At 54.9% G+C, this 25,318-nt stretch overlaps 1 protein-coding gene across 11 annotated transcripts in view; it reads right to left on the bottom strand.

Moving 5' to 3' along the window:
* Positions 1 to 25,318, bottom strand: part of RAP1GAP (RAP1 GTPase activating protein) — a 65,933-nt gene that overhangs the window by 27,012 nt on the left and 13,603 nt on the right. For 3 of the 11 annotated variants that reach the window (XR_014233455.1, XM_082351166.1, XM_082351167.1), the window contains exons 1-3: positions 23,961 to 24,231; positions 21,853 to 21,888; positions 2,350 to 2,443 (exon numbers count right to left, since the gene is read on the bottom strand). Coding sequence is in view for 4 of the 11 variants with exons in the window: in XM_082351166.1 (XP_082207292.1) it covers positions 2,350 to 2,443; positions 21,853 to 21,888; positions 23,961 to 24,004 (174 nt within the window). In the remaining 7 variants the exon portion in view is untranslated. Of the gene's footprint in view, positions 1 to 2,349; positions 2,444 to 21,852; positions 21,889 to 23,960; positions 24,234 to 25,318 lie in introns of those variants that run through there. The other 8 variants (XR_014233456.1, XM_082351170.1, XM_082351168.1 and 5 more) reach the window with 5 other exon arrangements.

Genomic DNA, 25,318 nt, shown 5'->3' with positions numbered 1-25,318 from the left:
CAGAGAAACATTCATTCCCACACTGGGAGGAGGCAAGAGCTGCTCGCATCACCGGAGACATCTGTGTGCCAGGAGTGCAGGGCGTGCACATGTGTGCATGCAGCTGTGTAGATGTGTGTGACTCTGAGATCAGATGGGGACATCCTGGGTGTGCATATTTGTGTGTTTGTACACGTGTATCTGTATATACATGCATGTGTACATGTGCAAGTCTCTGAACACATCTGCAGACGTGAATGTACCCATGTATGTAGGTGTGGGTAGGCTGTGTATGTACATGTGTGCAGATTTCTAAATCCTCAAGCAGAAAAAATCCCACAGCAGGACAGGGTAGGAGGGTCTTGGATAGCTCAGTGTCTACACAAATGTGGCTTCCCAGTGAGAGGGGGATGTCCTTTCTGGGTGTTCTGTCCTGCCCTGGGAACATAATGATGCTAATAATAGTTCAGCTTCCTAATTTGAACTTTCCAAAATTACTTTCACAGTCATCCCCCAATTGCAAGCTGGCAAGGTGGGTAGAAAAAAAACTGCCACCTCTATTTTACAGATCAGAAACTGAGGCCCATAGAGGGGCAGGGATTTGCCCACTGGCACAGGGAGGTCAACTGCCCCTCACACTGGCTCCACCATCAACATTATAAATGTGTGCAGAGCTGGGGGAGGGGTGGAGAATGTGTCACAGACCTGGGACCCCCTCAGCCCCACCACTGGTTTGCTGGGGACCCAGTCTCTCTGGGCCCTGGTTTCCTTTCCTGTCAAAGGAGTATGATGTACAGACTGTGTCTTGATTCTGGGGTGGGGGTGGGCTGTTGGGATGGGGCAGTTTGGAGCCCGCAGCCGGCTGGGCTGCATTGGCACAAATGGAGGCTTCTAGCCAAACTGGGCAGAGGGGAGGTAGCTCAGAGCTAATCTGAGAAGGCCAGCCCCAGGCTGGCCGAGCAGGCAGGACTCAGGGAGATGGGCTCTTCTAACCCTCATTTTTCCAACAGGAACACTGAGGCCCAGGAAGGGGAAGTGAACCCAGGCCTCCTACTGGATGCTTAGGGGGAGAGGGACTGGGAGACTCACTTCTGAGCCCAGCTGCCATGAAGTCGCTCCCTACCTGCCAAGTCCCAGGATCCACGTGGCCCAGTCTTGGGCTGTCACCCAGGCACAGACAACAGGAGAGGATCTCAAGAACCCCTTGATATGGTCCCTAGGACCCGCTGCACTTGGATCCCCTTGGAGGTGGTGATCCAAAAGTACACCATTCCTTGGACATGTGCCCTCCTGGTCTAGAAGAGGTATATGGCCCTTGTTCCAGGTCAGAGCACTGGGAAAGGAGCTTGGCAGATACTGCCTCTGCTATTTCCTGGCTGTGTGACCTTGGGAAAACCACTTCCCCTCTCTGAGCATCTAGATCCTCATCTGGAGAATGCCTACCACCAAGGTTTGATGGAAGGACCAAGAGGCATGATATCTGTGGACGTGCTTTAGAAACTGAAAAGTGTACTACAAAAGTGAGAGCTTATTACCCTCTGCGTTAGAGATGCCACCAGACTAGGCACTCTGGTCAGATAACATGAGTTTTGGTCCTAGACCAAAACCTAACCTCTCTGAGCCTCGATTTCTCATCTGCAAAATGGGACTAATAAGAGTACTAATATAAGTACATAGTAGTTAGAGTTTAAGAATGAAATGAGATACTGCATGTAAAGCATTACGTACCCACCTGGCACATAGTAAATCTCAATAAATGCTAGTGGCTATTACTGGTATTTGACACCCCGTATAAGTTGTTTAGTTATTTATCTCCTAACTGGACTATGGCTCCTTGAGGGCAGGGTCTGTGTCAGATTGATTTCGGCACCTCAGTGCCCAGCACAAAGTTGACACAGGTCAGGTGCTGGGCAAACATTTGATTTTGATGATAACAAGAATAGCCTCATTTATAGGGCTTTTATTCTGTGCCAGATGTTGTGCACAGAGTGTTTTATCATCACTTTTCACACTTTACCCCACTTCACAGGGCTACCTCTCACAGTAGCCCTGTGAAGTGGGGTATTATCATTATACCTGATGTACAGATGAGGAAACTGATGGTGATGTTGATAACGAATATAAGGAAGAATAGCTGTTTGGCCAGTTTATTCCCAGTTGTTTTGCCCCCAACAGTGCTACAGACCCTGGTTCAACTTCTGAGACTGTACCGGGCCCACCCAGGGGTGAGGAGTGGTATCCCTTTGGGGGGGCTAAACCCCAAGGAGCATCTACCCAAACATTTTACCTCTGCACAGCAGTCATTCCTAGGTATCTCTTGGCCCTGGGGGGGGTCTCCAGACCTGGGGCTGTGGGGAGGGGGGCACTTACCTTAGGGTGGAGTGAAGCAGTCTGGGAGGGAACTAAGTCCACTCGTGGCAGGTCTAGTGCCTGAGGGAAGCGCTGGTTCTGCCCATCACTCCTCCTGGAAGAGAAAAAGAGTCTGAGGTCAGGGAGGGCCCCAAGTTGGGAGATTTGTGAACTTTGGGAGGGAGAGTCACTCTCAGAGTTGGGGGACATTAAGGGGGACAGATTTCATGGAGGAGGGGGCCTGGGTTCCCCAGGAGGCAGGAGAGGAGGGGCTTCCTGAGCAGGGCTGCCAAACAGGCTCTCCTTCCCCAGGGATCAGAGCTGTAGACAGGGTCTCACTTCCAGCTCTCCATTAGGCCTCCCTAACCCATAATCCAGCCAAGAGGATGTCCACAGCCCATTCTGAAGATGGGCAGACTGAGGCAGGGGGCAGTGAGGGTTGCTGTAAAGGGCTGAGCCCTGACGTCTGGACTAAGCAAGGTAGCCCAGCCTCTATGCACCTCTCCCTGAGCCTTTAGGGACAGAGTAGCCTTAAGGCTGAGAGGCCACCTGGGCCACTGCTATTATTAATGACAATAACAATAACGGACACTCATTGGGTCGACTATGTGCCAGGTCCCGTGCCAAGCCCCTCTTTCCAGGCCTGAGGGCACAGACTCATCACCACACTGGCATTCCCACTTTACAGATGAGGATGCAGAGGCATGCCGAGTTCACACAGCTGGTCAGCGGCAGAGCAGCATCTGAGTGGCGCTTGACTGACACCAAGCCCAGTCTCTTTGCCCACACCCATGGCCCTCCCTGAGAAAAGGAAGCAGGTCTGGTGAGGGTGAAGTCAGCTCCTATTACCCTAGAAAGCCTGCTGAGGAGGCTAATTCTGGGGTCAGGGAGAGGAAATGCCCAGTGGTTCCTGGGACCCAGGTGGCCCAGGACTGGGCAAGCAGTCCTGGCTTCCACCCACCACCTAGGGCCACCCCGACGTGGCTGCACCCCCGCCCCAGTCCCTCGACTAAGGCTGGTCCTGAGAGGGTGAGTCATTCAGCCCACGGCCCGCTTGAGTCAGGCGGAGCTGGGACTGCCACACCCCAAGAGGGGAAGGGCCTGTGGGAACCTGGCCCAGGAAGGAGATGCTGAGGAAGCTCCGAGCCCCCTTGCTGGCTCCCCTGGGCCCAGCTACTCAGGGAGAAACAGCTCAGAGGAACTGTCCATAGCCCTGCCGCAGGCACCAGACGCCTCTCCGCCTCCCAGGGGGGCTAGCGCATCTTTAAAGGGGGTCCTGAACTGGGTAGTGCTTGAACCAGAGGATAGACAGTGACAGTGGCAGTGACATTTTAGGCCTGTGGCATCGTTGTAGGGGAGATATTCCCAGGCACTTACCCGCTGTGTGACCTTGAATCAGTGACACACCCCTCTCAGCCTCAGTTTCCAGAAAAAATTCATCATAGAGCCTGGCAGCTAGAAGCTATTCACTCAATGAATTCTCTGGTATTCATGCATTCATGGTAAACTCTGGCTCCCCACGTTAGGGTCTCATTAAGTATTTGTTAAATGGATGAGTGACTGAATGAATGAATGTTGGCAGTAGGAAGGCATTAAAGGTTTGTGAGCAAGAAAATGGCCTAAACACAGGTTTCTGTAGATTACAAGGTACAGTGACATGGGGAGAGACTGGGGAAGGGGGAGTGGCGAGAGGCCCATAGAAATGGTCCGGGCACTGTCCTTCTATGAGACTGGAGAGATTCCACGAAAGAATCTGGATGTCATGAAGGAGGCAATGGTTCAGGCACAGGAAGCGGCTGCTGAGATTACTAGGAAGCTGGAGAAACAGGAGAAGAAACGCTTGAAGGAGGAAAAGAAAAGGCTGGCTGCGATTGCCCTGGCGTCTTCAGAAAAGAGCAGTAGTACCCCGGAGGAACGTGAGGAGACAAGTGAAAGACCCAAAAAGAAGCAAAAGCAAAAGCCCCAGGAGGCTCCTCAGGAGGATGGAATGGAAGACCCATCTGTCTCCTCCAAACCGAAAAAAAAGACATCTTTTTCCAAGGAGGAGCTGGTTAGTAGTGATCTTGAAGAGACAGCTGGCAGTGAAGTCTTCCCAAGAGGAAGAAATCTTTCCCCAAAGAGGAACCAGATAGTGACCCTGAAGAGTCAGGAAACAAGAGGGTCCCCAATAAAAAGAGGAAATTCTCTTCCAAGGAGGAGCCACTCAGCAGTGGACCTGAAGAGGCTGCTGCCAGCAAGAGCAGCGGCTCCAAGAAAAAGAAAAAGCTCCGAAAGCTGCCCCAGGAAAATCAGAACGGACATTTCCCTAGTGGGGCATAACTTACAGAGATACTTCCCAACCCATCCCCTATAGCCCAATAAAAATAAAAACAAATTCACGAGTCAAAAAAAAAAAAGAAAGAAAGAAATGGTCCGGGCAAATTCCACTGAGGCTGCCATGGGGACCCTTGAGACCGACTATGTGCCTGGAACTGTGTCGGGCATATTACACCTTCACTACTGTGCTGGGAGGCTGGCATTATTTATCCCCTTTTTTTACAGATGGAGAAACTAAAGCTCAGAGAGATGAAGCCACTTCCCCTAGCAAGTGGGTGACAGAGTCAGAATTTAAAGCCCATGCCCTTGACAAAGCAAGGCGGTGCCAGGTCAGCATGGAGAGCAGAGATTGTCCAAGGGCCAGGAAGTCCTGGAGTTGAAGCCCAGGTGAAGCTGTGTCCCCTTGATGGTAGAGACCACTGTCTTGGTGGCCCTGGCCGCCGAGTGGAGGTTTTTGCCCATGATTGAGCTATTCGGGTGCTGTCCTTCTGTCTGTCCCCTCTCATACCCCAAGGCTCAGACTGTGGCCACTGTAGGTCAGCCTGGCAGCAGCTCCCTAACACGCTCCCCTTCCAGAACCCACCTCCGTTTCCCTGTGTCCAGGTGTCCCCTCACTCAGGACTGCTCACGTTGGCACAGGACTCGGTAGGTCTCTCAAGACAAGGGGGCTCTTGCTTCTGTTGGAGCGCTGCCCAAGGCCCTCAGCTCTCCGGTTCCTGGCTGTCCAGAGTCTGCCCCTCACAGGCAACTCCTCCACCTCAAAGGTCATTGCTGAGGCCCTAAGGGGCAGGGGAAGCGAGGGGCTCCAGGATGAGAACAGAGCAGAAATCAGAGGCCCTGGGTCCTGCCTGCCCCAATCCATCCCAGCTCTGCAGGGATAGAAGGACAATAATAACAAAAGCCACAGCCTCCCTGCGCCTTCCATGAGTTTTCTTAATCCTTACAGCTCCCCAGTGAGGTAGGTGCTCAAAATCTACCTGCTTTACACATGAGGAAACAGGCTCAGAAAGGTATATTAACTTGCCCAAGGTCGCACAGTTAATGAGGCAGAGCAGGCATTTGAACCCAGGTTTGTCACTCCAGAAACGGCAGCCAACCCTGATGCAGGATGTACCGTGTGCAGACCCTGCGCGAACGGCTTCACTTGTATTACCTCATTTAATCCTGCTTCAGAGGAGGGAACTAAGATACAGAGGTTAAGCAACGTGTCCAAGGTCACGCTGATAGTAAGTGAAATACAGAGGATTTGAACCTCCAACCATCGGATCTAGACGCTGTCCTAATGCTTCACTCTATTATCTCTTAGAAAACAGTAGTTGCTCAATCAGGGCTTCTGAAGAAATGAATAAACTCAGGTTCTTGCCTCTCTCCCTACCCCCTACCCTCCTGATGCCTCCTCCTCCTCTTAGCCTTCCTCACCTCTCACACACCTCTTCCCCACCTTTCTAGCCCACCACGCACTCTCCTCTGCCTCTGGTCTCCGCAGACCTCCCCCTATTTGGTTATTTTCCTCCCTCTCATGAACTTGAATCTCTCTGTCCCTCCCCTTTCTCTATCCCACCCTTGTCTCCTCCTGATCTCCATCATTCCGTTCACACGGGGGCCTCCCAAGTCTCTGCCCCCTCCCCACTTCTCTGGAAACCTTCCTGACCCTATGGCCTGGCTCAGCTTAAAATGCTTTGCCTTCTTCCTGCACACGCAGCAGCTGGGACATGGGGAACTCTCCCCACTTTTCCTTTCCCCTGGCCAGGACCGCAGTCATATCTGCACAGCACTCTACAGTTTACACAGGCATTGTCTCATTCAATCACCATGGCAGTTTTGTGAGGCTGGATTATTATCAGCCTTTTTCCAGATAAGAAAACTGAGGCTCAGAGACGTTAAGTGACAAGCCCAAGGTCACTCCAGGGAAAGGGCAGTGCCAGGGTTTCACTCTAGCCCAGGGTTCTTCTACTACACGCATCAAAGCCGCTCTCAACCCAGGCCCTCAGTCCTGTCACCCAGCCCCCAGCGGCCTCCCCATCACAGCCCTGGGTTCCTGCCGCCACCGCCAAGCACCTTCTCTAGGTCCAGCTCCAATGCTGCTCTGTCTGGCCTGGACACCTGCCTGTAGGTACAGGACACCTGGACACAGGAATAGGTGGCAGCCAGAAAGGAGGTGACTTGCCCAAGGTCACACAGAAAGCCAGAGCACACCTCGAGTCTGGGCCAGCCACATTCCAGGGTCACCTTCCGGCCCTGCAGGTGTGTGGCCACCAGCCATCTGGCCCTAGCTCCCCTCCCTCTCGGAGTGCCCATCTCTCCCAGGGAAAGGGTGCGGCGGGGTGTGTGGGGAGGGACCCAGTGCCCCAGCTCCTGAGTGGGATGGGCCAGGCCGGAAGCTGCTGCAGACAGCTCCCGGTAACTTGGCAACTGTCACTGCACCTCCTCCCCCTCCCTTATCTCCATATTGAGGTATCAGTAATAATTGCAGTGTCGTGAGTGCAGCTTTTTCTACTTTTCAAAAGCCCTCTTTATCTGTTCACTCCTGGAAGTCTCACCGGAACTGGAGCGGGAGATAAGGCAGTTGCTAGGATCCTCCATTCCCAGAAGGGTAAACTGAGGTTCAGAGAGGTTAAACAACCAACTTGAAGTTACCCAGCAAGGCGGGAGCAGATTAGGAACTAGAACCAGGCCACCACCGGTCCAGGGCCACAGATGCTGCGCTGGGGTGGGGGGGCCTCTCAGGGGGGTATCCACACTCTGCAAAACTGCAGGTCAGACCCAGGTGTGATTGGGGAGAAAGGGACGACGGAGGACAGGTGACCAGATGCCTCCCTGGGTTGCTTCCCACCTGTTAACCAGCTGCAGAGTTGGTAGGAGGGTCCTGTCTTTTTCTCTTATCTGCAAAATGAGAGACAATGTACCCACCTCCTAAGCCACGGATTAGAGTAAGCAAGTAAGCCCAGTAGAAGTGTTTGCCATTATTTTTATTTTTATTAGCTGCTCTCCCAGAGAACCCACCCTTTCAGGGCACCAGAGGGGTGGCTGAGCTATCCTGTGAGTAGGACTTGGCCCTTTGGCCATTCAGAGAGAGCTGCCCTGAATGGAGGCCCCCCGGTGGGTCTGACCCCTGCTGAGTCTCCCAGCCTTATCCCCACACCCCCGGCTTCCTGCCCTAGCCTGGCTGGGCTGCAGGCAGCTTTCCAAACGCGCAGTTTCCCACTGCTGAGCCTCTGCACAGGCTTTGCCCTTTGCTGGGAGCTCCTTTTTCCTTCTTTTCTCCCCGGTAAACCATTCATGCTTTAAAATGCAATTGAAACAGGTGAAACTCTGGTGGCCAGAGCAGGTGACACATGACCACCAAGGCAGGAGTCCTGTGACGGGGAGCAGGGGAGCCGGGCAGGTGCTGGACAGCACACACACACGTTGGGAAACCAGTCCTGAGGGGTGTTGGGAGGGCAGAAGAGGCGCTCAGCCAACCAACGAACATAAGGCTGAGAAGGATTTGTGGGGGGCTAGCCCAGGACTGAGGCCTAAGGGGTCCAGGCCAGCCCAGCACTGGTCACCAGAGCTCAGGGTCCCTTGAATCTCCCTGGTCTCCATGAGACCAACCGGTTCTACCAAACTGGTGATTCACGTTGGGGCGGGGGGATGGGGAAAGGGCACAGACCTCAAAGCGAGAAGGGGTCCCGCACCGGAGGGTTACTCCTGTGAACCTTTAGTCCCCTTAGAGAGGGCCCTCTGGATGGGGCTTGGGAGGCTGCCCGTGCCTCCCAGCCGTGGTATCAGGTCTGAGGGGACTCTAATCTCCTGAAACCAGAGACTACAGGCCACCCTGGAACTGCCCCCTCGGGGGCCACAGAAGCCCATTGTCTCCGGAATTCAACCATCTGGCACTGCTTGCCCGTGGCCTTGCCGAGGTGCCAGGGAAGGTGGCCAGGGGCAGCCGGTGAGCAAGTTTCTGAAGCTAGGCCTGGGCTCCCATGGGGAGGGGCGGCGAGAGCAGGGGCGTGGGGGACACAGGCGCGGCTGCTCCTGGCTCTCCTTTCCCCAGGCACCTTTGACCTCAGCCAGGACTCGAGAGGGAGTGTTGAGGGCACAGGAAACAAGGGGGGTGGTGGGGGGAGCCAAGCTGTGATGTCCTGTAATCCTTACAACAGCTCTGATTGAGGCTGCTGTTATCCTCACACCATTTCAGAGACAAGGAGGCAGAGGCTCAGCTAGGTTGCAAGATGGGCCGGGGTCTCGCAGCCGCCCAGTGGCAGAGCTGGCAGGGCCCCTCTGGGGGCGGGAGGAGAGGACCTTAGGCACCAGGCAGGGCAGAGGGGAGCAGGAAGGTGGCTCGGGGGCACCGCACCCTCACCCTGTGCTGGCTGAGCGCCGAGACAACCGGATCCCAGAGCTGCGCCAGGCAGCGGCCTCCTGAGCAAACAACAGGTTGGCAGCCCCGAGAGGAGGTCATGGGACTGGCCCCCACCCGGGGGCACAGCACCTGGGAGCCGGGCCTCCCATCCGCCAGCTGCCCGCCAGTGCCTCCCCTGCCCAGGTGGCCCAAGGCCTGCAGCAGCCTAAGCCTGACCGTCCGCCTCCCTGGGGACTGACCCCTCCCTGCACCGGGGGCAGGAGGGAGGAGTGACACTGAGATGACCGAGCCACGGGGCCTCTTCCTGCTCCCTAATAACAACATCCGCTTATCCCACCTGGCACTTTACAGTTTATAGACTACCTTTGCTCTAGACCCTCCCAACAGCCTCACAAGGAACCGAAGGCAGGTAATGTTCATTACCTCCATTCTACACAGAAGAAAAGTGAAGCCGGGACAGAGGTGATGACTCGCCCATGGTATCACACTCGAAGCCCAAACCCAGCGGCTCTAGCCCTTGCCCACGTGGGCACAGGACAACTTACCAATGGGCCGGCACAGGCTGCCGCCCTTAGCACCCAGGGAAAGGGTGGCCGGAGCTCGTGCACAGGGGCCTTCCCAGCACCCATCGGCTGCGCAGTCTTAGAGCCACCCCCCTCCACGCCCCCCCAACCCCCCCGCCTCCCTCCTTAACCTTATTGTCCTTTCCCAGCTTCTGCAGCCCAGGGGGTCTCCCTTGCTGAACTCCATGCATTCCTTCACTCACTCACTCCATCACCCACCCACTCCCCCGTGTGCCCTTCATTCCTGTGCTTAGTCACTCATTCAGGACACACGTCCTGACACCCGCTCTGGGCCAGACAATGGTGCTGGGTGTTGGCATCAGAGCCAGGCCTCACCCACCTCAAAGCAAAGCCCAGTGACACTGCCCGGACTGTTCTCCAGCTGTGCCTGGTGCTCTGTGGCCTCACTGCTCAGATGCCAAACCCTGCAGTGCTGAGGCCTTGTTAAATCCAGCCCTCTTCCTCCTAGCCCGTGGGTTTGCTCCCTCATGGGTTCCAGGCCACTGGTGAGCGGAAGCTGAGTATACAGTAGGTGTTGTTCAATAAATTACAAGCTCCTGCCCGGAGAGACAGCATAACATCAGAGGTGTGGGCCCTGGAGCCAGACTGCCTGAGTTTATATCCTAGCTCTGCCACTTAACAGCTGTGGGACTTGGGCAAGTTACTTAACCTCTCTGAGCCTCAGTTTCCTCATCTATAATTTGGGGATAACAACTGTGTCTGCCTCCAAGCGTTGTCATGAGGATTAAATGAGTTCATACATGTAAAGTATGTAAATATTAACCATGAGCATTTCCTGGCCTTCCCTTCTCTCTTCCTTTTTTCCTTCCTCTGTAGGCTGCTGAGGACTGAGGCAGGGCTCCTGGGTGAAAGTTGTGAGAAGGTAGACCAGAGTCCAACATGAGAAATAATGTGATGAATAGAGCCGTGTAAGGTACTGAGCTCCCCGTCAAGCAAAGGCAGGAAGGGATGAAGGGGGAGATGCCAAAGTATGGGAACAGGAAGAATAATGGGAGCATGGGGTTTCACTAGATGACCTGCCAGGCACCTCCCACATGTGGAATCGATTCCTCTTGACTCCTGGGTCTGTGGTCAAGGGCAGAGGCAGTGGATAAATTCCCATTCTTTCGAGGAGATGGACTTTCCTGGGTCTCCCGCGGCACATGGATTGCTGCTACTTCTCTGCCGGTTTGCTTGCCACTCCCATTAAGGATGAAAATGTGCACGCTCTTTGGCCCAGCAACTCCACTTCTAGGCATTTATCCCCCAGAAATACTTACAAAAAAGCACAAAAATATATGAACAGAGGACATTCACTGCAGCAGGGTTTGCCATAGCTGAAACCTGGAAGCTGGTTAAACACACAAGGCATGTGCAAACCACGGAAGACCATGCAGTGGTGACAAAGGAGGTTTCTAGTCCTGACGGAAAAGGGAATTTGAGGTATACTGTTAAGTGAAAAAAACAGGTTGCACCAAAAAAATCTCACTTGTAAAAATTTTAAATTACATGTAAAAGTTCACATGGGTTATCTCTGGGAAACAGGACCCCTAGGAACTTCTGCCTTCTACAGGATATATTTCTCTGCATTGTTTGGATTTTTACAATGCGCACTGATGATTTTTGTCATTAGAAAAAAAAAAGAAAGATTAAAAGAACTGAGTCCTATGAGTCAGCTTTCTGAGTACCTGACTCCTTTACCTTCCTCAATCATCTTCAGAAAGAGATACTCTTCACTTCTTATTCCAAGGAGAAGCTGACACAGAGGGAGGTTAAACACCACGGCCAAGGTCCCCCAGGCAGGAGTGACAGAGCTGGGCTGTAACTCTCGTTCTGGCTGACTCTGAAGCCCACGCTCTTTCTCCTACACAAGGCACTCTGCTCTGAGGGGCAGGGAGGAGAGAAGGCAGGAGAGAAGCAACCCAGGCTGCTGGGCTCGGGGCTATACCCTGGGACCTCAGCTGTCAAGTCCTGGGAGCCAGGCCAGCCAGGGTCAGCCTGTGCGGGGACAAGGCTGTCTGCCTCATTTGCAAATGCAAATAAATGAAGCCTCTGCTCCTGGCGTCAGGTCCCAGCCCAGAGCTGCCCCAGGCTAGCAGACTAGCAGGTGCCCAGCCCCACCCCTGGAACCACCCCCCAAGGCCTCAAGGTCACCAGGCGGATGGGCATGCACTGGGGCTCTAAATAACTTTCCAAGTTGATCAACGTGTTTCTGGAAGAAACTGGCGTTTTAAGTTCCTTGCCACCTTCTCAGTCAGAGCCTGGAGAGGAGAGGAGCACAGATGCGTGCTCCTGAGCCTGGCCGGACCAATGGACAGATCTAGAAGCCAGATGGACTTGAGTTCAAATCGTGACTTGGTCAAGCTCTAGCTGTGTGGCCTGGGGAGAGTCACTTCACCTCTCTGAGCCTCAGTTTCCTCAGCTGTAAAATGGTGTTGATAATTCCTCCACGCAGGGCTGCTGGGAGAATTCAGTGAGATAACGTCTATGAAAGTACTGCCCAAGCTAGGAGCCACCTTCCATGTGCAGGGGAGTGTTATGACCCTGCACACTGTGGGGGTGGTTGGGAGGGGGCACGTGCACGTCTGTGCAAATGTGGAGTGTGCAAAGGGCTGGATCAGAGGGCGCTGCTCCACAAAATCAGCAAGCAGCTGGGGTGAATGTCTGACACTTTTGCTGGGAGCCAGCACAGGGTTTTCTGCAGTGCTGCCCGCTGGTGCGACAGGGTGTGTGCAACTCCGTGGGTGAGGATGTAGGTGGGAGGCCTGGCAGGAACGTGAAATGTGGGTGGGAGAGAACGCGCTCGTGTCTGGGGCGTGCGTGGGTTTGTAGGCGAACATGTTTGTGTCTATCACGTCATCCACCTGCTTAAAAGCCCCCCGTGGCTTCCCGCCACGTGCAGGATGGAGACTCGGCTGCCTCACGTGGCCCACGAGGCCCTGAGCGTCTGTCCCACCTCCCAGCCTTTGCACACACCGTACCCTCCACCTGTTCCACCCTCCCCCGTCATCCCCCATCACACCTACATGCTACACTCTTATCCGGTCTTTCTGGAGCCCCCTCCCCAGACTGGGTCAGGTTGCCCCTACCCTGACCAGCTTTCCCAGAAGCCTGTCTTGGGTTTGCACTTGTCCCAGTGTGATTATCAGATCACGGAGCTTCCTCAGCTGCGGACCCGATCTGTTTGGGGGCCTGGCACACAGTCGATGCCCGATTATGATGTGCTACATGAGTGAATGTGTATATAGCTGTATGCTCGTGACGAAGCTGCCTGGACAAGAGTCAAGTCTAGGAGTGTGCATAGGGAAAATGTGCGTGTGTATAGGGGGCGTCTCAAAGAACCTCTGGCCCGTGGGTGGGCCAGATCTGGGAAAGGCCGGGGCACTCTATGACTGGTACTCAGGCCCAGGTTGGCTGCAGTGAGAGAGAAAGCCAGCCTAAGTTCCTTTGCTCCCCTCCCCCAAACCCCTCCTGAAATAGGCCCCGGGTCTCTATACCAGACCCCAGAATACTTCTGGGCAGGGGGGTCAGCCAGGCGGTCGCCAGGCTGGCCTCCTGCCTGTGCCCTGCAGTCGGCCCCACCCCTGCGGGCTCAGAGGCTCTGCCTTCTGCCACACACCCCCTCTCACCGGAGGCCCAACCCAAGCCTGGTCTTGCATGCCTGCCCACAGTGCCCACTCCCCTCCCCCAGGCCTGCCTCGTGAGCAGCAGCTCTTCTGAGAGAGGATGGGCCTCCAACCCCCCTGCCTACTCAGCCACCTTCCACCTGCTGCCAGGAGATGATCTGGAATGTTCCAGATTTGGGGAAGGGAAGGAATCTTGTTCCTGCCCCAAGGCCTTTACATATACTCTGCCCTCTGCTTGGATCACCCTTCCCACAGTCAGTTCCTTCCCATTCAGGCCTTGAGAGGCCCTCCCCGATACCCTTAGCAAAGGGTATCCCCTCCCCAACCACCCTGTCTCTCACTACCCACTACCCATGTGAGTTCACCTTATTCGCCTGTTAGCTCGTTTTGCATCTGTCTCCTGCATTGGAAGGTGACCTGCATGAGGCCACACACCAGGTCCCTCAGGTTCACCGCTGTATCCCCAATTCTTAGATGTTACCTGACACGTGGCAGGGACTTGATAAGTATTTGTTGAATGAACAAATGTCTAACAAGGGACTTCCCTGGTGGCGCAGTGGTTAAGAATCCACCTGCCAATGCAGGGGACACGGGTTCGAGCCCTGGTCCGGAAAGATCCCACATGCCACGGAGCAACTAAGCCCATGCGCCACAACTACTGAGCCTGCATGTCACAACTACTGAAGCCTGCGTTCCTAGAGCCCGTGCTCCGCAACAAGAGAAGCCACCGCAACGAGAAGCCTGCGCACCGCAATGAAGAGTAGCCCCCGCTTGCCGCAACTAGAGAAAGCCCGCGGGCAGCAACAAAGACCCAATGCAGCCAAAAATAAATAAATAAAATAAACAAATTTATTTAAAAAAAAAAACAAGCAAATAGCTAACGAATCCTTGAAAGGATCCTGTGAGGTGAATATTGTCCCTGTTTACAGGTGTGGAAACTGAGGTTCAGAGAGATTAAGTCTCTAGCCCAGGGTCACACAGCAAACAGTCAGACCAGGTCAAGATTAGGGACTATCAGACTCCACTAGAACCCCAGCACGTCAGTGTTTTTTAGCTAACCTTCCCATTTTATAGATAGGAAAATGAGCCTCAGAGAGAGACAGTGCAGTTTCTGCAGGTTACCGGGGCCTTCCCGTGGTCTGAAAGAGCTGCACTGTTAGGCTGCGCTAGCCCTTTAAAAGCACCTCCTCCTCTCCTCTCACTCACCCTGAGGTGGTGACAACTAATAACCCCACTGCACAAAGGAAGAAACCATGGCTCAGCCAGGGAGGCACTGCCCAAGGTCACCCAGCCAGGACTCAGTGCAGACCTGGCTGGCTGCAAAGCCAGCATTCTCAGTTCCAGTGTCAAGGTCAGTGCCCATGGCTGGGAGCATGCTCACGTGTGGGCAGGTCTTGCCTCCCGGCAGGCAGTGAACTTCCAGAGGGCAGAGTCCACACGCTGAGCGATTCTGCCCCCACTGCAAGGACCAGCTTGTAAGGATGACACGGCAGTGACCACGATTGCTGGCATCACTTTGGTTTTGGACCTTGGCATACATTATCTCACTTAATCCCCACAACAATCTTCAGGGTAGGTGCTTTTATGGTCTTTAATTTACAAGACCCAGAGAAGTTATCCTCCACTGTACACAGCCCCAGACTGACAGCACAGCGCAGGGCAGTTCTTACAGTGGGGAGTGCCCATCTTACAGTGGGTGACGGGCAGCCCTGGCAGGCCTCTGCCCCATCGTGGCTTGGGGGTTCAGACCCTCTAGGGCACCCACAGGAAGTCCCAGTGGGGCTAGCAGGGACAACAGCTGGTGGCTGCCTCTCCCACTTTCTGTTGCCAGGTCCAGTTCCATCCTGTGCCCAGCACGTGCCACCAAACGCTCTTCTCCTCCACGTTGCTGACCTGCCACCTCCTCTTCTTGGAACACTCTCTTGGCACTGGCCCTCCCTCCCACACCACACACACACAGACATGCTGCCAACTGGCCCATTTCAACTTGTTTTTTGAGTTTCAGCTTCTGGGTCACCTCCTCCAAGAAGCCTCCCCTGATTCCCATGTAGGGGGGAGAAGTCCTTCTCTGAGCTCTCAGAGCTCCCCACATCTGCCCCATCAACACGTATCACCCCACCTTAGAACCCTCTCTTTCCTTATTCTCCCCCCTGCCCTTGAACTCCACGAGGGGAGTGGCCTTGTCTGTCATCTCCATCGCCATGTCCCCAGTGTCCAGCATGGGGCTTGGTTGGCCCTTAGAGGGCATTCCCACATTAAATATTTGTTGAATTAATTTGCTAAATGAAGGAATGACTGTCTTGGGAGAGACCCTGAGCAGAGGAAAGCCTTTATGGGATTTGGGGATATCAGAAAGGTCCCCTCCTTAATCACTTCTCCTCAAATAAGCCACCTCCACAAGGCCTAAAATTCTAGCACTAAAATTTTAATGAGTCTCTCTGGTTTAATGTGTCTTTTCTCTCAAAATGCAAATGCTCAGAGAGAGGGAAAACATCCACTGAGTGCACACAATGAACTTATTTCATTCTAAGTCTCCCGTGGGGTAAGCAGCCTGGTTCTTATTGTCATGAACAATCTGAGGTTCAGAGAGGCAAAAGTAGCTTGAGCAAGGCCACACAGCAAGTAAGAAAAGTTGAAGTTGGTATTTGGACTCAGATCTGCCTGAAAACAGAACTCCTGTCTTTCTATGCACCTCCCAAACAAAGGGACCTAAGCCTGAGCATTGCTGGAATGTAGAGGCAAGCAGGGCCAACCAGACTGGGAAACTTAGAGCTGCAAGTGCCCTCCAGGACCATCTCTGCCTTTTTTTTTTTTTTGACCACACCTCGCAGCATGCGGGATCTTAGTGCCCTGACCAGGGATCGAACCCATGCTCCCTGAAGTGGAAGCACGGAGTCTTAACCACTGGACTGCCAAGGAAGCCTCCCATCTCTGCCTCTTGATTGTGGCGAAGGTGGGCGTGGGGAAACTGCCCAAAGATGGGGATTCACTTCCCAAGGTCACACAGAAACATAGCGGCAGACCCAGGGCCAAAACCCATCTGAAGGAGACTTTCTCTTATCTCCTTAAGTTAGGGAGGGCTCTGTCCTGGAAGAGGGGGTCTGTCTGGCCCCATAGGAAGGCAGAGAGGGACAACTAAGGGGGTTTCAAGGCCTGCACAAGCTGAGCTAAATAGAGGATGTAAACGAGGGTGGGCTAGGATGAGTGACTGTTTAGACAAGAAAGAGTGGACCTGGGAATACAAAATCCCCATCCTTGTCTCATTAAAGGGCCACTGTCAGGGATGGGACACCCAGAGGGTGCATCTAGGCTCAGGCAGCTGGTTTGAAGTAAGGAAGAATTTTGAAATCCATCTGAGTTGCTCAGGAATGGAATGGGATACTTCAAGGGTAATGAGCTTTCTATCACTAGGAGTGAGCAACAAAGGCTAGTCAAGGAGCTGCCAAGAGGTCATGATGGTCTCAACCAGGGACGACGAGCTTCAAGAGGTCTATAAAGCTACTGAAAATAAAGGTACGATTTCCTCAGAGGGCCCCCAAAGTCTTCTTCCAATATTCAAAGGGGTTGTGAACCAAGGGAGGGTTCCTTGCGTAGTGGGAGGCCATAGGAGGGTGCCTCAAACATTTCTTCCATCTCCAAAGATTCTAGGAGGCCCAAATTCTCTGATTCTAAGATTTCACAAAGCCAAGAGTCTGAGACTCAGCGGTTCTGCATGTCAGTCACTGATGTTGTAGCCAAACTCCTACTCTGCCTGTGAGACTCTCAGTCTGGCCCCTTCCCCCTTTCTAAATCCACCCCTGGCTTCACTCTCCCACATCTGTTCAGCCACACCAGACTCCTTCCTGTTCTGAGGACACACCAAACTCACTCCTGCCTCAGGGCCTTTGCATCTGCTGCTTTCTCAAGTGGCTCTTCTCATTCTTCAGATTTTGGTTCAAATGCCGCCTCCTCGGAAAAGCCTTCCATGACTCCATCCATCACCCCACAGCTTCACAGTACAGGGTGATGTACAAACTGGAGCCCAGCTGCTTGTGTTCAAATCTCAGCCTGGCCAAGAGACCTTGAATAAGTTACTTGGCCTCTCTATGCCTCAGTTTCCTCAGCCCTAAACCAGGAGTAATGACAGTACCTGCCTCATGGGGTTGTAAGGATTAAATCCATCAATATATGGAAAGGGCTTTGGAACACAGCCCAGCATGCCGGCTAAGTTCCAAGTAAGGATCAGCTCTTGTTAGCATGTACTCTTGCTTTAAAATTCAGCACAACCATCATAGTTTGTATTTTTGGTTTTTTTGGGGGGCATCTATTTATAGACTGTCTCCTCTACTCCCTATTTTACACATGAGGAAATTGAGGTTCAAAGAGGTGAAGAACTGGCCAAATCAATCTCTCTGAAGATAGGGACTGGGCCTGTCTCATTTTCTGCTGAATCTGCAGTCCCTAGAACTGTGTCTGGCTTACAGTAGGTGTTCAGTAGTTCCTTATGGCTGAATGAATGATGAATAAATGACCAAGACTACCATCACTCTGAGGTGCTGTGCAGCCCGGAGCCTGTGCTCCTAAGACTCTATATCAGCCTGCCTCTGCCCACCCTAGTCCCAAATGACTCTCAGCTGAATCAAGGTCCCAGCCTCTCTCAGAAGTAGCTGCTGAGACAGGCAGACTAATGAGCTGGGGACCAGCATCCATGCTCCTGTCCCCCGTGGAACCCCCTCACCCAGGCTGGGCCAGGGGGATGAGGCAGGAGCTGCCCTGGCATTCGCCTTGAGGGATCCCTGCTCAGAGGTGTGGTGGCAGGTGTGGGCTCAAGAAGTGGTAGCTAGCTCCCCTGTCCTGTGCTCTGCCAGCTGCCCACCGGGGTCCTGTCCACCAGATGCATAATAGATGAGGAGGCCCAGCAGGCTGTGCCCGCCTGGCATTTCAGAACCACTAATGAGGCCAGCCTCGTGCTTCCTGCAGCAGCACACAGGCTCCCTCTGCCCCCCAGGGCCTCTGGCTCAGTGATTACAGAAAGGAGCCACCTGAGGACAGGGGCTGCCCACCCAAGACCCCCACTCGGCACAGGCAGCCTCCAGGAGAGCTGGGGCTAAAGGTACAGGCTCAGGCTGACCCTGCTGCCAGTCTTGTTCACCACTCACTGACTGTGTTCCCCTGGGCCAGCCAGGTCCCCTCTCTGAGCCTCAGTTTCCTCATCTGTAAAATGGGAGACGGATAGTAATAGTCTCTACTTTGTAAAGCTGGTATGACGATGGAATGAAATAATTTAAATGAAGTTCTCAGCCCAGGGCCTGAGACCTGGGAAATGTTTCATATATGGGAGCAACTGGTACCATTACTGTCACGGGGAAATATCTCAGTGACCAGATAGGCCCTCCCGGTGGGACACAGGGGGTTGGGCAGTGCCCTCTGTTTTGGAGGTATCCCGGGATTATCTCACTCTCCTCCTCCTCCTCTCTCACCCCATAACCAGGATTTTTCTCATTCCTGTGGCTTGTCTCTGGCCAAGGACCCTTCCCTGGCAGGAGGAAAAGCTGGATTCAAATCCAGCCTTCGCCAGCTGTGCGACTTTGGGCCAGAGTCTTCAACGTTCTCAGTCTTGGTTTCGGCCTCTAAAAAGGGGACACTAATGCCAACTTTCAGGACTGTCATCATGACTTAATGAGACCACCACAGAAAAATGCCCAGCACTCACTGGCACTGAATCCTTGCCAGGTCCTGCTCCTCCCCCCAGGGTCCCAGCTTTAAGGTCAAAGCTGAATCTCCTCTTCCCAGGGTTTTTCCAGAACCCTCCTTCCCTGCACAACTCCACCTAGCCATTCCCCCACCCTGACACAGTTCCACCTCCCTCCTCCCCCCACCATTTGAATCCACCTTAAATGTCCATTAGGGCTGCAGAACCAGAGTCACCCACTATCCCACTGGCTCCTAATCCTCCCACTGGGCCTCATTCCTCGGCATTTGCACACTTGTTCTGTGTTCCTCCACTGTAGATAATCTGCTGATGAGGGGCAGGGGGTAGGGGAATACAGCCATGATCACGTCTGGCCTCTACCAGGCCTCACTGCTCCCTTGATCCAAGCCCCTACCTCTTAATCCTTTTTAAAAATATGAGGTGAAAACCACACCTCCTCTCAGTCTACCTGACAAGGTTTCACCTCTTCCACTCTCTGGACACATTCAATTCACTCCCACAAACATTCATTAAGCATTTACTGGGTTTGGGTAGCTGGGCAAGACTGTGTGGAGGATGGAGAGATGAAAAGAGTACAGCCCAGTTCTTATGGGACTCATGCTGGAAAGTGGGCCTAAGTCAAAAGTAACTCAAGCAACCCCTGCTTTCAAGGACCTCAGACCCTGCCTCACGCCACAGTCTTATGTGGATACGTTCAACTCAACTGAGGTCAACTCGCTGAAAGATCCAATTCATTAAATACTATTGAGCACCAAATGGGGCTCAGAGAGGGGAAGTGACCTGCCCAAGGTCACACCACTAGTATGTGACAGAGGCAGATTCAAATCAATGTCTGTCAGACTCCAAAGGCCATGGTCTTTCCACTGCACTAGGAGTAAGCTCTACTGTGTGCTCTACAAGCATGATAAGCAGCAGAAACGGCATTCAAGGAGAAAAAGAGGAGGTGTGGGGATCAGGAAAGGAAACACTCAACAAATGGTGATAAAGACGGGCTGCAGGTGTGGCGAGGGATTGTGGAAATGGGAGGGGAGGGCAGGTCAAGGGGAGGCGACAACGTGAGCAAAAGCCTGGAGGTGGTGCTCATGGCGACCATATTCCCATTGATCGGAAATGCAGGGCGTGGGAGAAGTGAGTCCCAGCCTGGAAGGTGAGGTGGAGACAGGCCTTGAACGCCAGAAAATCATAACTGACAGTCAAAGTGACCACCCACTTACAGGGCACTAACTAGATGCCAGGCACAGGCTGGGGGCTAAGCAATTGGCTTGGGGATGGGGGAAGAGAGGGCCTAGGGGCTAGCACCAAGGACAGCAGCTCCAGCAAGGAGGGCGTGGGGCAAGGCATTGTGGGTGATGGGCAAGTCCTGGTCATCCCAGAATCTTATTTTGTAAGTGTGTCAACTGAGGCCCAGAGAGGGGAAGGGACTTGCCCAAAGTCACACAGTGGTTAGTTACTATTAGTCCTAGACCCTCGTTTCTTGACTCTTCATTCAAGGCTCCCTAGAGTGGGCTTTCTGAGTCACTCCTCCATCTTTCTGACTCCTCCTCCATCTTCAAGTCTTCCCTCAGGTGCATCTGTCAGATCTGCCCTGTGGCCTGGAGGCCCTGGGACAGAGTGAGTGAGACTCTGGGTTCTGCACAGAGCCTGGAAGATCGATATTCAAATCCCAGCTCTGCCACTGACTAGCTGTGTGAACCTGGGCAAGTCACTTGCCCCCTCCATGCACCATTCTTCTCATCTGTAGTTAAGGCTAATGGTCCCTGACTCAGAGATGTGGTAAAGATTATGTGAGATGATGCAATTCAAGCACCTAACAGTACCCGGTGCACAGCAGGTTCTTGACAAATGGCAGTTGTTGGGATACTATTATTGAACTCCTTGAAAGAAAAGGCATTTTTCTCACCTCCATCTGTATCTCTCCTCGCCCTACCCCTGCTCTGGGCTTGGCATATGACCTTGCACATGGTAGAGACTCAAACTGGCTTTGCACGTAGTAGAGGCACAGCGCAGGAGACCAAACCCAGAGAGGGAGAGTAACTGGCTCCAGGTGGCACAGAGAGTGTCAAAGGAAAATAAAAGGGCAGGCCCTGGAGCTCAGCCTGGGCACCCCGTTTGCCTCCCGCCCCAGGTGTGGCTTCCTAGGGAGCTCTGGCAGCAGGTAAGGCAATGGTGTCAGATAGGAGTCATCCAGCAGCTGGGGGGCACTGCAGGGCCTGGGGACCCCAGGAAGCCCTCAGCAGGGGCAGAAAGCAGAAGCCAGAGCAGCTGGGGGCTCTCCTGCTGGAGTTAAAGTGGCAGCAGGAGCAGCCAGCCGGACCCAAGTGATGCCGGTGCCAGGGAAGCCGGGAGGCACCCGCCTGCTGGGGCATCGGGCTGGGGGGTGTGAATCCCGAGGTGAGGCTGCACCTCCACCCACTGCGCACAGTGTTGGGGAAGCTGCAGACACTTCCTCCTCCAGAGAGAGGCAGCCTCAGACACCGGAAATGGGCTGCAGGAGGGCGTTCTGAAGGCTGTGTATGGAGTGGAAGTAGAGGGTGTGGGGGTCAGTGGCCAGGAGCCACCATGAGATGGGAAAGAATAGAGAAAAGGAAGGAAACCCTTTCACTGAGGGCCTACAATATGCCAGGCCCTGTTTTGCTTTTTTTTTTTGGTACAACTTTTGCTCTGTTAAATAAGCATTTTAATCCCCATTTCACAGGTGAGAGCACTGAAGTTCAGAGAGGTGAGTGAATTGTTGAAGGTCACACAGGCAATGGCAGAGCTGAGATTTAACCTGATTTGCCTGACTCCAAGGCAGAGCTCTAGAAAGAACTGTGGTGATGGGACAGAGCTGGTAAGAGGGTCTGCCCACTCCAAGGCCTGCAGAGGATGGGTGGAGGATTGGTGGGGTCTGGTCTGGCATTACAGGGGGCAGTAATGGTTTGGGAGTGTCTCTAAAGTTCAGCCAAGCAGCCCAGCCCCTCCCGAGAGCCCCTCAGTACTCACCACGCACTCCGGTGAGGGGTGAAGGACTTGTCCACCCTGAAACACAGCAAGAGGGACAGCAGGTGAGGGGGGCAGACCCTTCTTACCAGGCCTCGCCCAGCACATCAGGCCAATCCTAACTCACCCCCGCCCTTGCAGAGGGGCCTAGAGGAGGTATTGCTTCTAAGGTGACTGATGCACTGTCACCATCCCCCATAGGCTCCAGGGGCCCTAATGTCAGTTTAGGGACATGTGAAGTTGTGGGGTGAAGAAGAAAGGAAGAGAGACAGGATTGGGGACAGGGGAGCAGGGGCCCAGGACCAGGCTCTGGGGTGGCAGCAGGGGTGGGGTTCCGCATGGGACGTCCTGGAACGGGCGGAGTGGGACAGTGGCCACGGCAGTTTGGGATCAGAGCAAGGATGCAGGGGCGCGGCTGGAGCCAACTGAGAGGGTTTCCAGACGGCACTGAAGGGTGTGGGTGTTCGTAAAGGTGGGCGGGAAGAACACCCCCCTCTACTTCCCCAGTGGCCTGCCTCGATCCCGGAGCTGGAGCTCACTCACATCCACGCAGGGGACAAACGCCTGGGAATCTGGGAGCAGGAGACCCATGAGGGGCTTCCTCTCCTAACCCACCCCCAACCCAGAGCAGAGCCAGAGGAAGACCTCAAGCCCCCGGAGCTCAGGGGCCACCCCCTGGCCTCGTCTCCCCCACTCCCTCCAGGTCCGGCATTAGAGAGAGTGTATAGGCAGTGCCCCCTCCCAGAGGCTCCCCCCATTGCCCTCTGAGGGCACCTTGGGATAGGGGAGGGCTCCACCCTCCAGCCCAGCTGGGGGCCGAGGGGCTCAGCAGCTGTTGGGACAACAAACAACTCCTGCCTCCTGGTCAGAGGCCAGAGGAGAATGGGAAAGGGGCCCCAAACCGGCCTCCGCCAGCTAAGGAGACATCTTCTGGGGAGGCAGGGCTGGGGTCTCCCAGGGATCAGCTAATGCGGACTCTGCAGATGGGGAAAGTGGGGCCAGAGAGGCCAGGACTCGCCCAAGGTCACACAACAGAATGCAGCCCCACTGCCCGGCTGCCTCTCGGTGTCAGCTGACCGGGAGGCTTAGGGCTCAACCCAGGCCCATCACCTGATGGCTAGCAGGGCCCCAGGCAGGGAGGGCAGCACTCGTCTCCCACCCCACCCAGCCCCTCTGCGGGGTCCCCTTGGAGGTTGGGTGTCCAGAGAGGGGATGTACCTTGGACACAATCCCCTCAGCTCAAAGAGCACATATTCTGCAGCGTTACATGTGTGAGCCCCAAGTGCTCTGCACCCAAAAGGTGGCCCCGTGTGTCCCTCTGACCACAGGGAGGCAGGGCCTGGTGAAGGTTATGCAACTACTTGGCCAGCCAGGGAAGGGGTTCTGGCCAGTCTGTCTACCCAGTCTTCCTTCCAATTTACCAAACCTCTGCCTAAGGGAAGGATCCTCCCAGCCCACCTCTGCACTCCTCTGGGGTGGGCACTTGGGGTCAGGAGGAACAGTGACCCCGATATGGACCAGACACCACTCTGACTCCCCCCGCCTCCACAGGTCTCCAGGTCCAGGCAGCCAGCAGCCCTGGGAGGAGGGGGGTCCTGAGAGCCAGGCAGCGAGGTGCCCAGGGGTGGAGGTGGGCAGAGGTCTGCTAATGGCTTCTAGGTTCCCTTCCTCCAAAGCCTCACTGCTGGGGCCCAGCAGCTTCAGGGACCAAGTCAGGGCCCCTGCAGGGCCTCCCCTTGACCTGCCTTTTCCCACCCCCACGACCTATACGTGCACCCAGGAGTGCACACACACAGGCCCACCTGCCGGTCCACACACAGTCATACACATAAACACTGTCACACACTTAGACACAAACACAGAAATGCCCGCGGCCACTCGCGTCCCCACGCGTGCACATGGGCACCCAATCGGAACACACACACACACAAGCACACGCAGACTTCCCAACCCTACGAGTTACGTACTGACATCAAACGCTCACCTCACACCTAAGCACAAATTCACAACTACAGAAACCAAGGCAGACACCCGCGGGCGCGCGCGTCCACCCCCCGCCCTTCCCCGCGCACCCCCGCGCGCGCACGAGCGCCCCCGCCCGGCGCACCTACCCTCCGTAGGCCCCGAAGGTGAAGCTGCGCTTCCGGCCGCTCATGGTGCCGCCGCCGCCCGCGCCACCCGCCCGGCCCGCGCCGAGCCGGAGCCGCCTCCCCGCGCCCGGGTCACCTTGGCAACCCGAGCCGCCCCGCCCCCGGCCACAAGCCCCGGGATTGTCCGCGCCCCCGCGGGCTGTGGTCCAGCTGTCGGGGGCAGCCGCGCTCAGAAAGGGCCGCTTGTTCGCGCCGCCCTCGGGCCGGGAGCAGGGGATTCGCTGGACTTTCCGAGCTGGGACCTCGGGGCGGGGAGGCGGGAGGGCCGGGCGGGGCCTCGGCGGTAGCGGCGGGGGGGCGGGGAGAGGTTAGGACGAGGCCAACCCTCCACCTCCAGACCAGGGCGTACCGAGCTGCAGACCCTCTTCTGGAGGCGACACCCTCTTCCATCCCCCCCCTAGACCTTTCCGGTTCTGTCGGCGGATTTGTCCCCCTGTCATCACGAAGGGGAAGCTCATAGCGAGCCGGGTCCAGAATTTGGAATCCAGGGTCAAAATGGTCTGCACTGTACCTCGAATTTCTCATCTGTAAAATAGGACGAACAGGGCCCTTGTGGTGAGTTAATGTGTGTGGAGCGCTCTGCCCAGGCCTGACACAGTCAATGCTAAATAAGTGCCAGCTAGGGGAGTCCCGCACTGTGGGTCAGAAGCTCTGCTCTTGAAAGAGTGAAGGAAGGAATTGCCCACTCTCATCCCCCACTCCCAGGAGCCCTTCTTTGCCCAGGTGAGGAGGAAGAGGGCGAGAATGGAGATGCCCCACCCTCTTCTTGAAAAATCATCCATCCTGGGTTCCTCAGCAACCTTCCCTTCGGAGGGAAACGGGGCTCGAAGTTCTAGAGCTGTTCATACATTCACTCAACAAACACCCTGAGCCCCTCCTCTGCACCCAACTCACCCAGAACTCACAGCCCAGTGCTCCACCCCACAGGAAGCTGTCTCTCCTGCCCCAAGTAAAGGTGTGTCAGGAGACAGGGGACACTGCCCCTGCCCCCAGGACTCACCCATCCCTCCCAGAACACCCACTCTGCCCCCACGCCCTGCACCCAGGGAGGCCCTCATAGAAACCTGAGGTTTTCTATGGGGTTTTCTGTTTAAAGGGACTTCAGGGAACAGATGCAGTGGGGGGACGAGGGAGAAGGGACACCCAAGGGCACAACGATAGGGTGGCAGGGATTCTTCAGAAGCCTCTCAGGAGCTGTTCTGCCTGGGCCCTGAGCCAGGGCTCAGTGAGCTCCATCTTCCCCTGGGAAGTGGCTGGTCTGGGTACCGGGCTCCACAGTTTGCCTCACCCAGGTGGGGGATGGGGGGCACAGCAGTCTC

Source organism: Balaenoptera borealis (assembly GCF_965194805.1).
Source record: "Balaenoptera borealis genome assembly, chromosome: 1".
Classification (NCBI taxonomy): Eukaryota; Metazoa; Chordata; class Mammalia; order Artiodactyla; family Balaenopteridae; genus Balaenoptera; species Balaenoptera borealis.
This window is presented reverse-complemented; position numbering and strand designations above follow the sequence as displayed.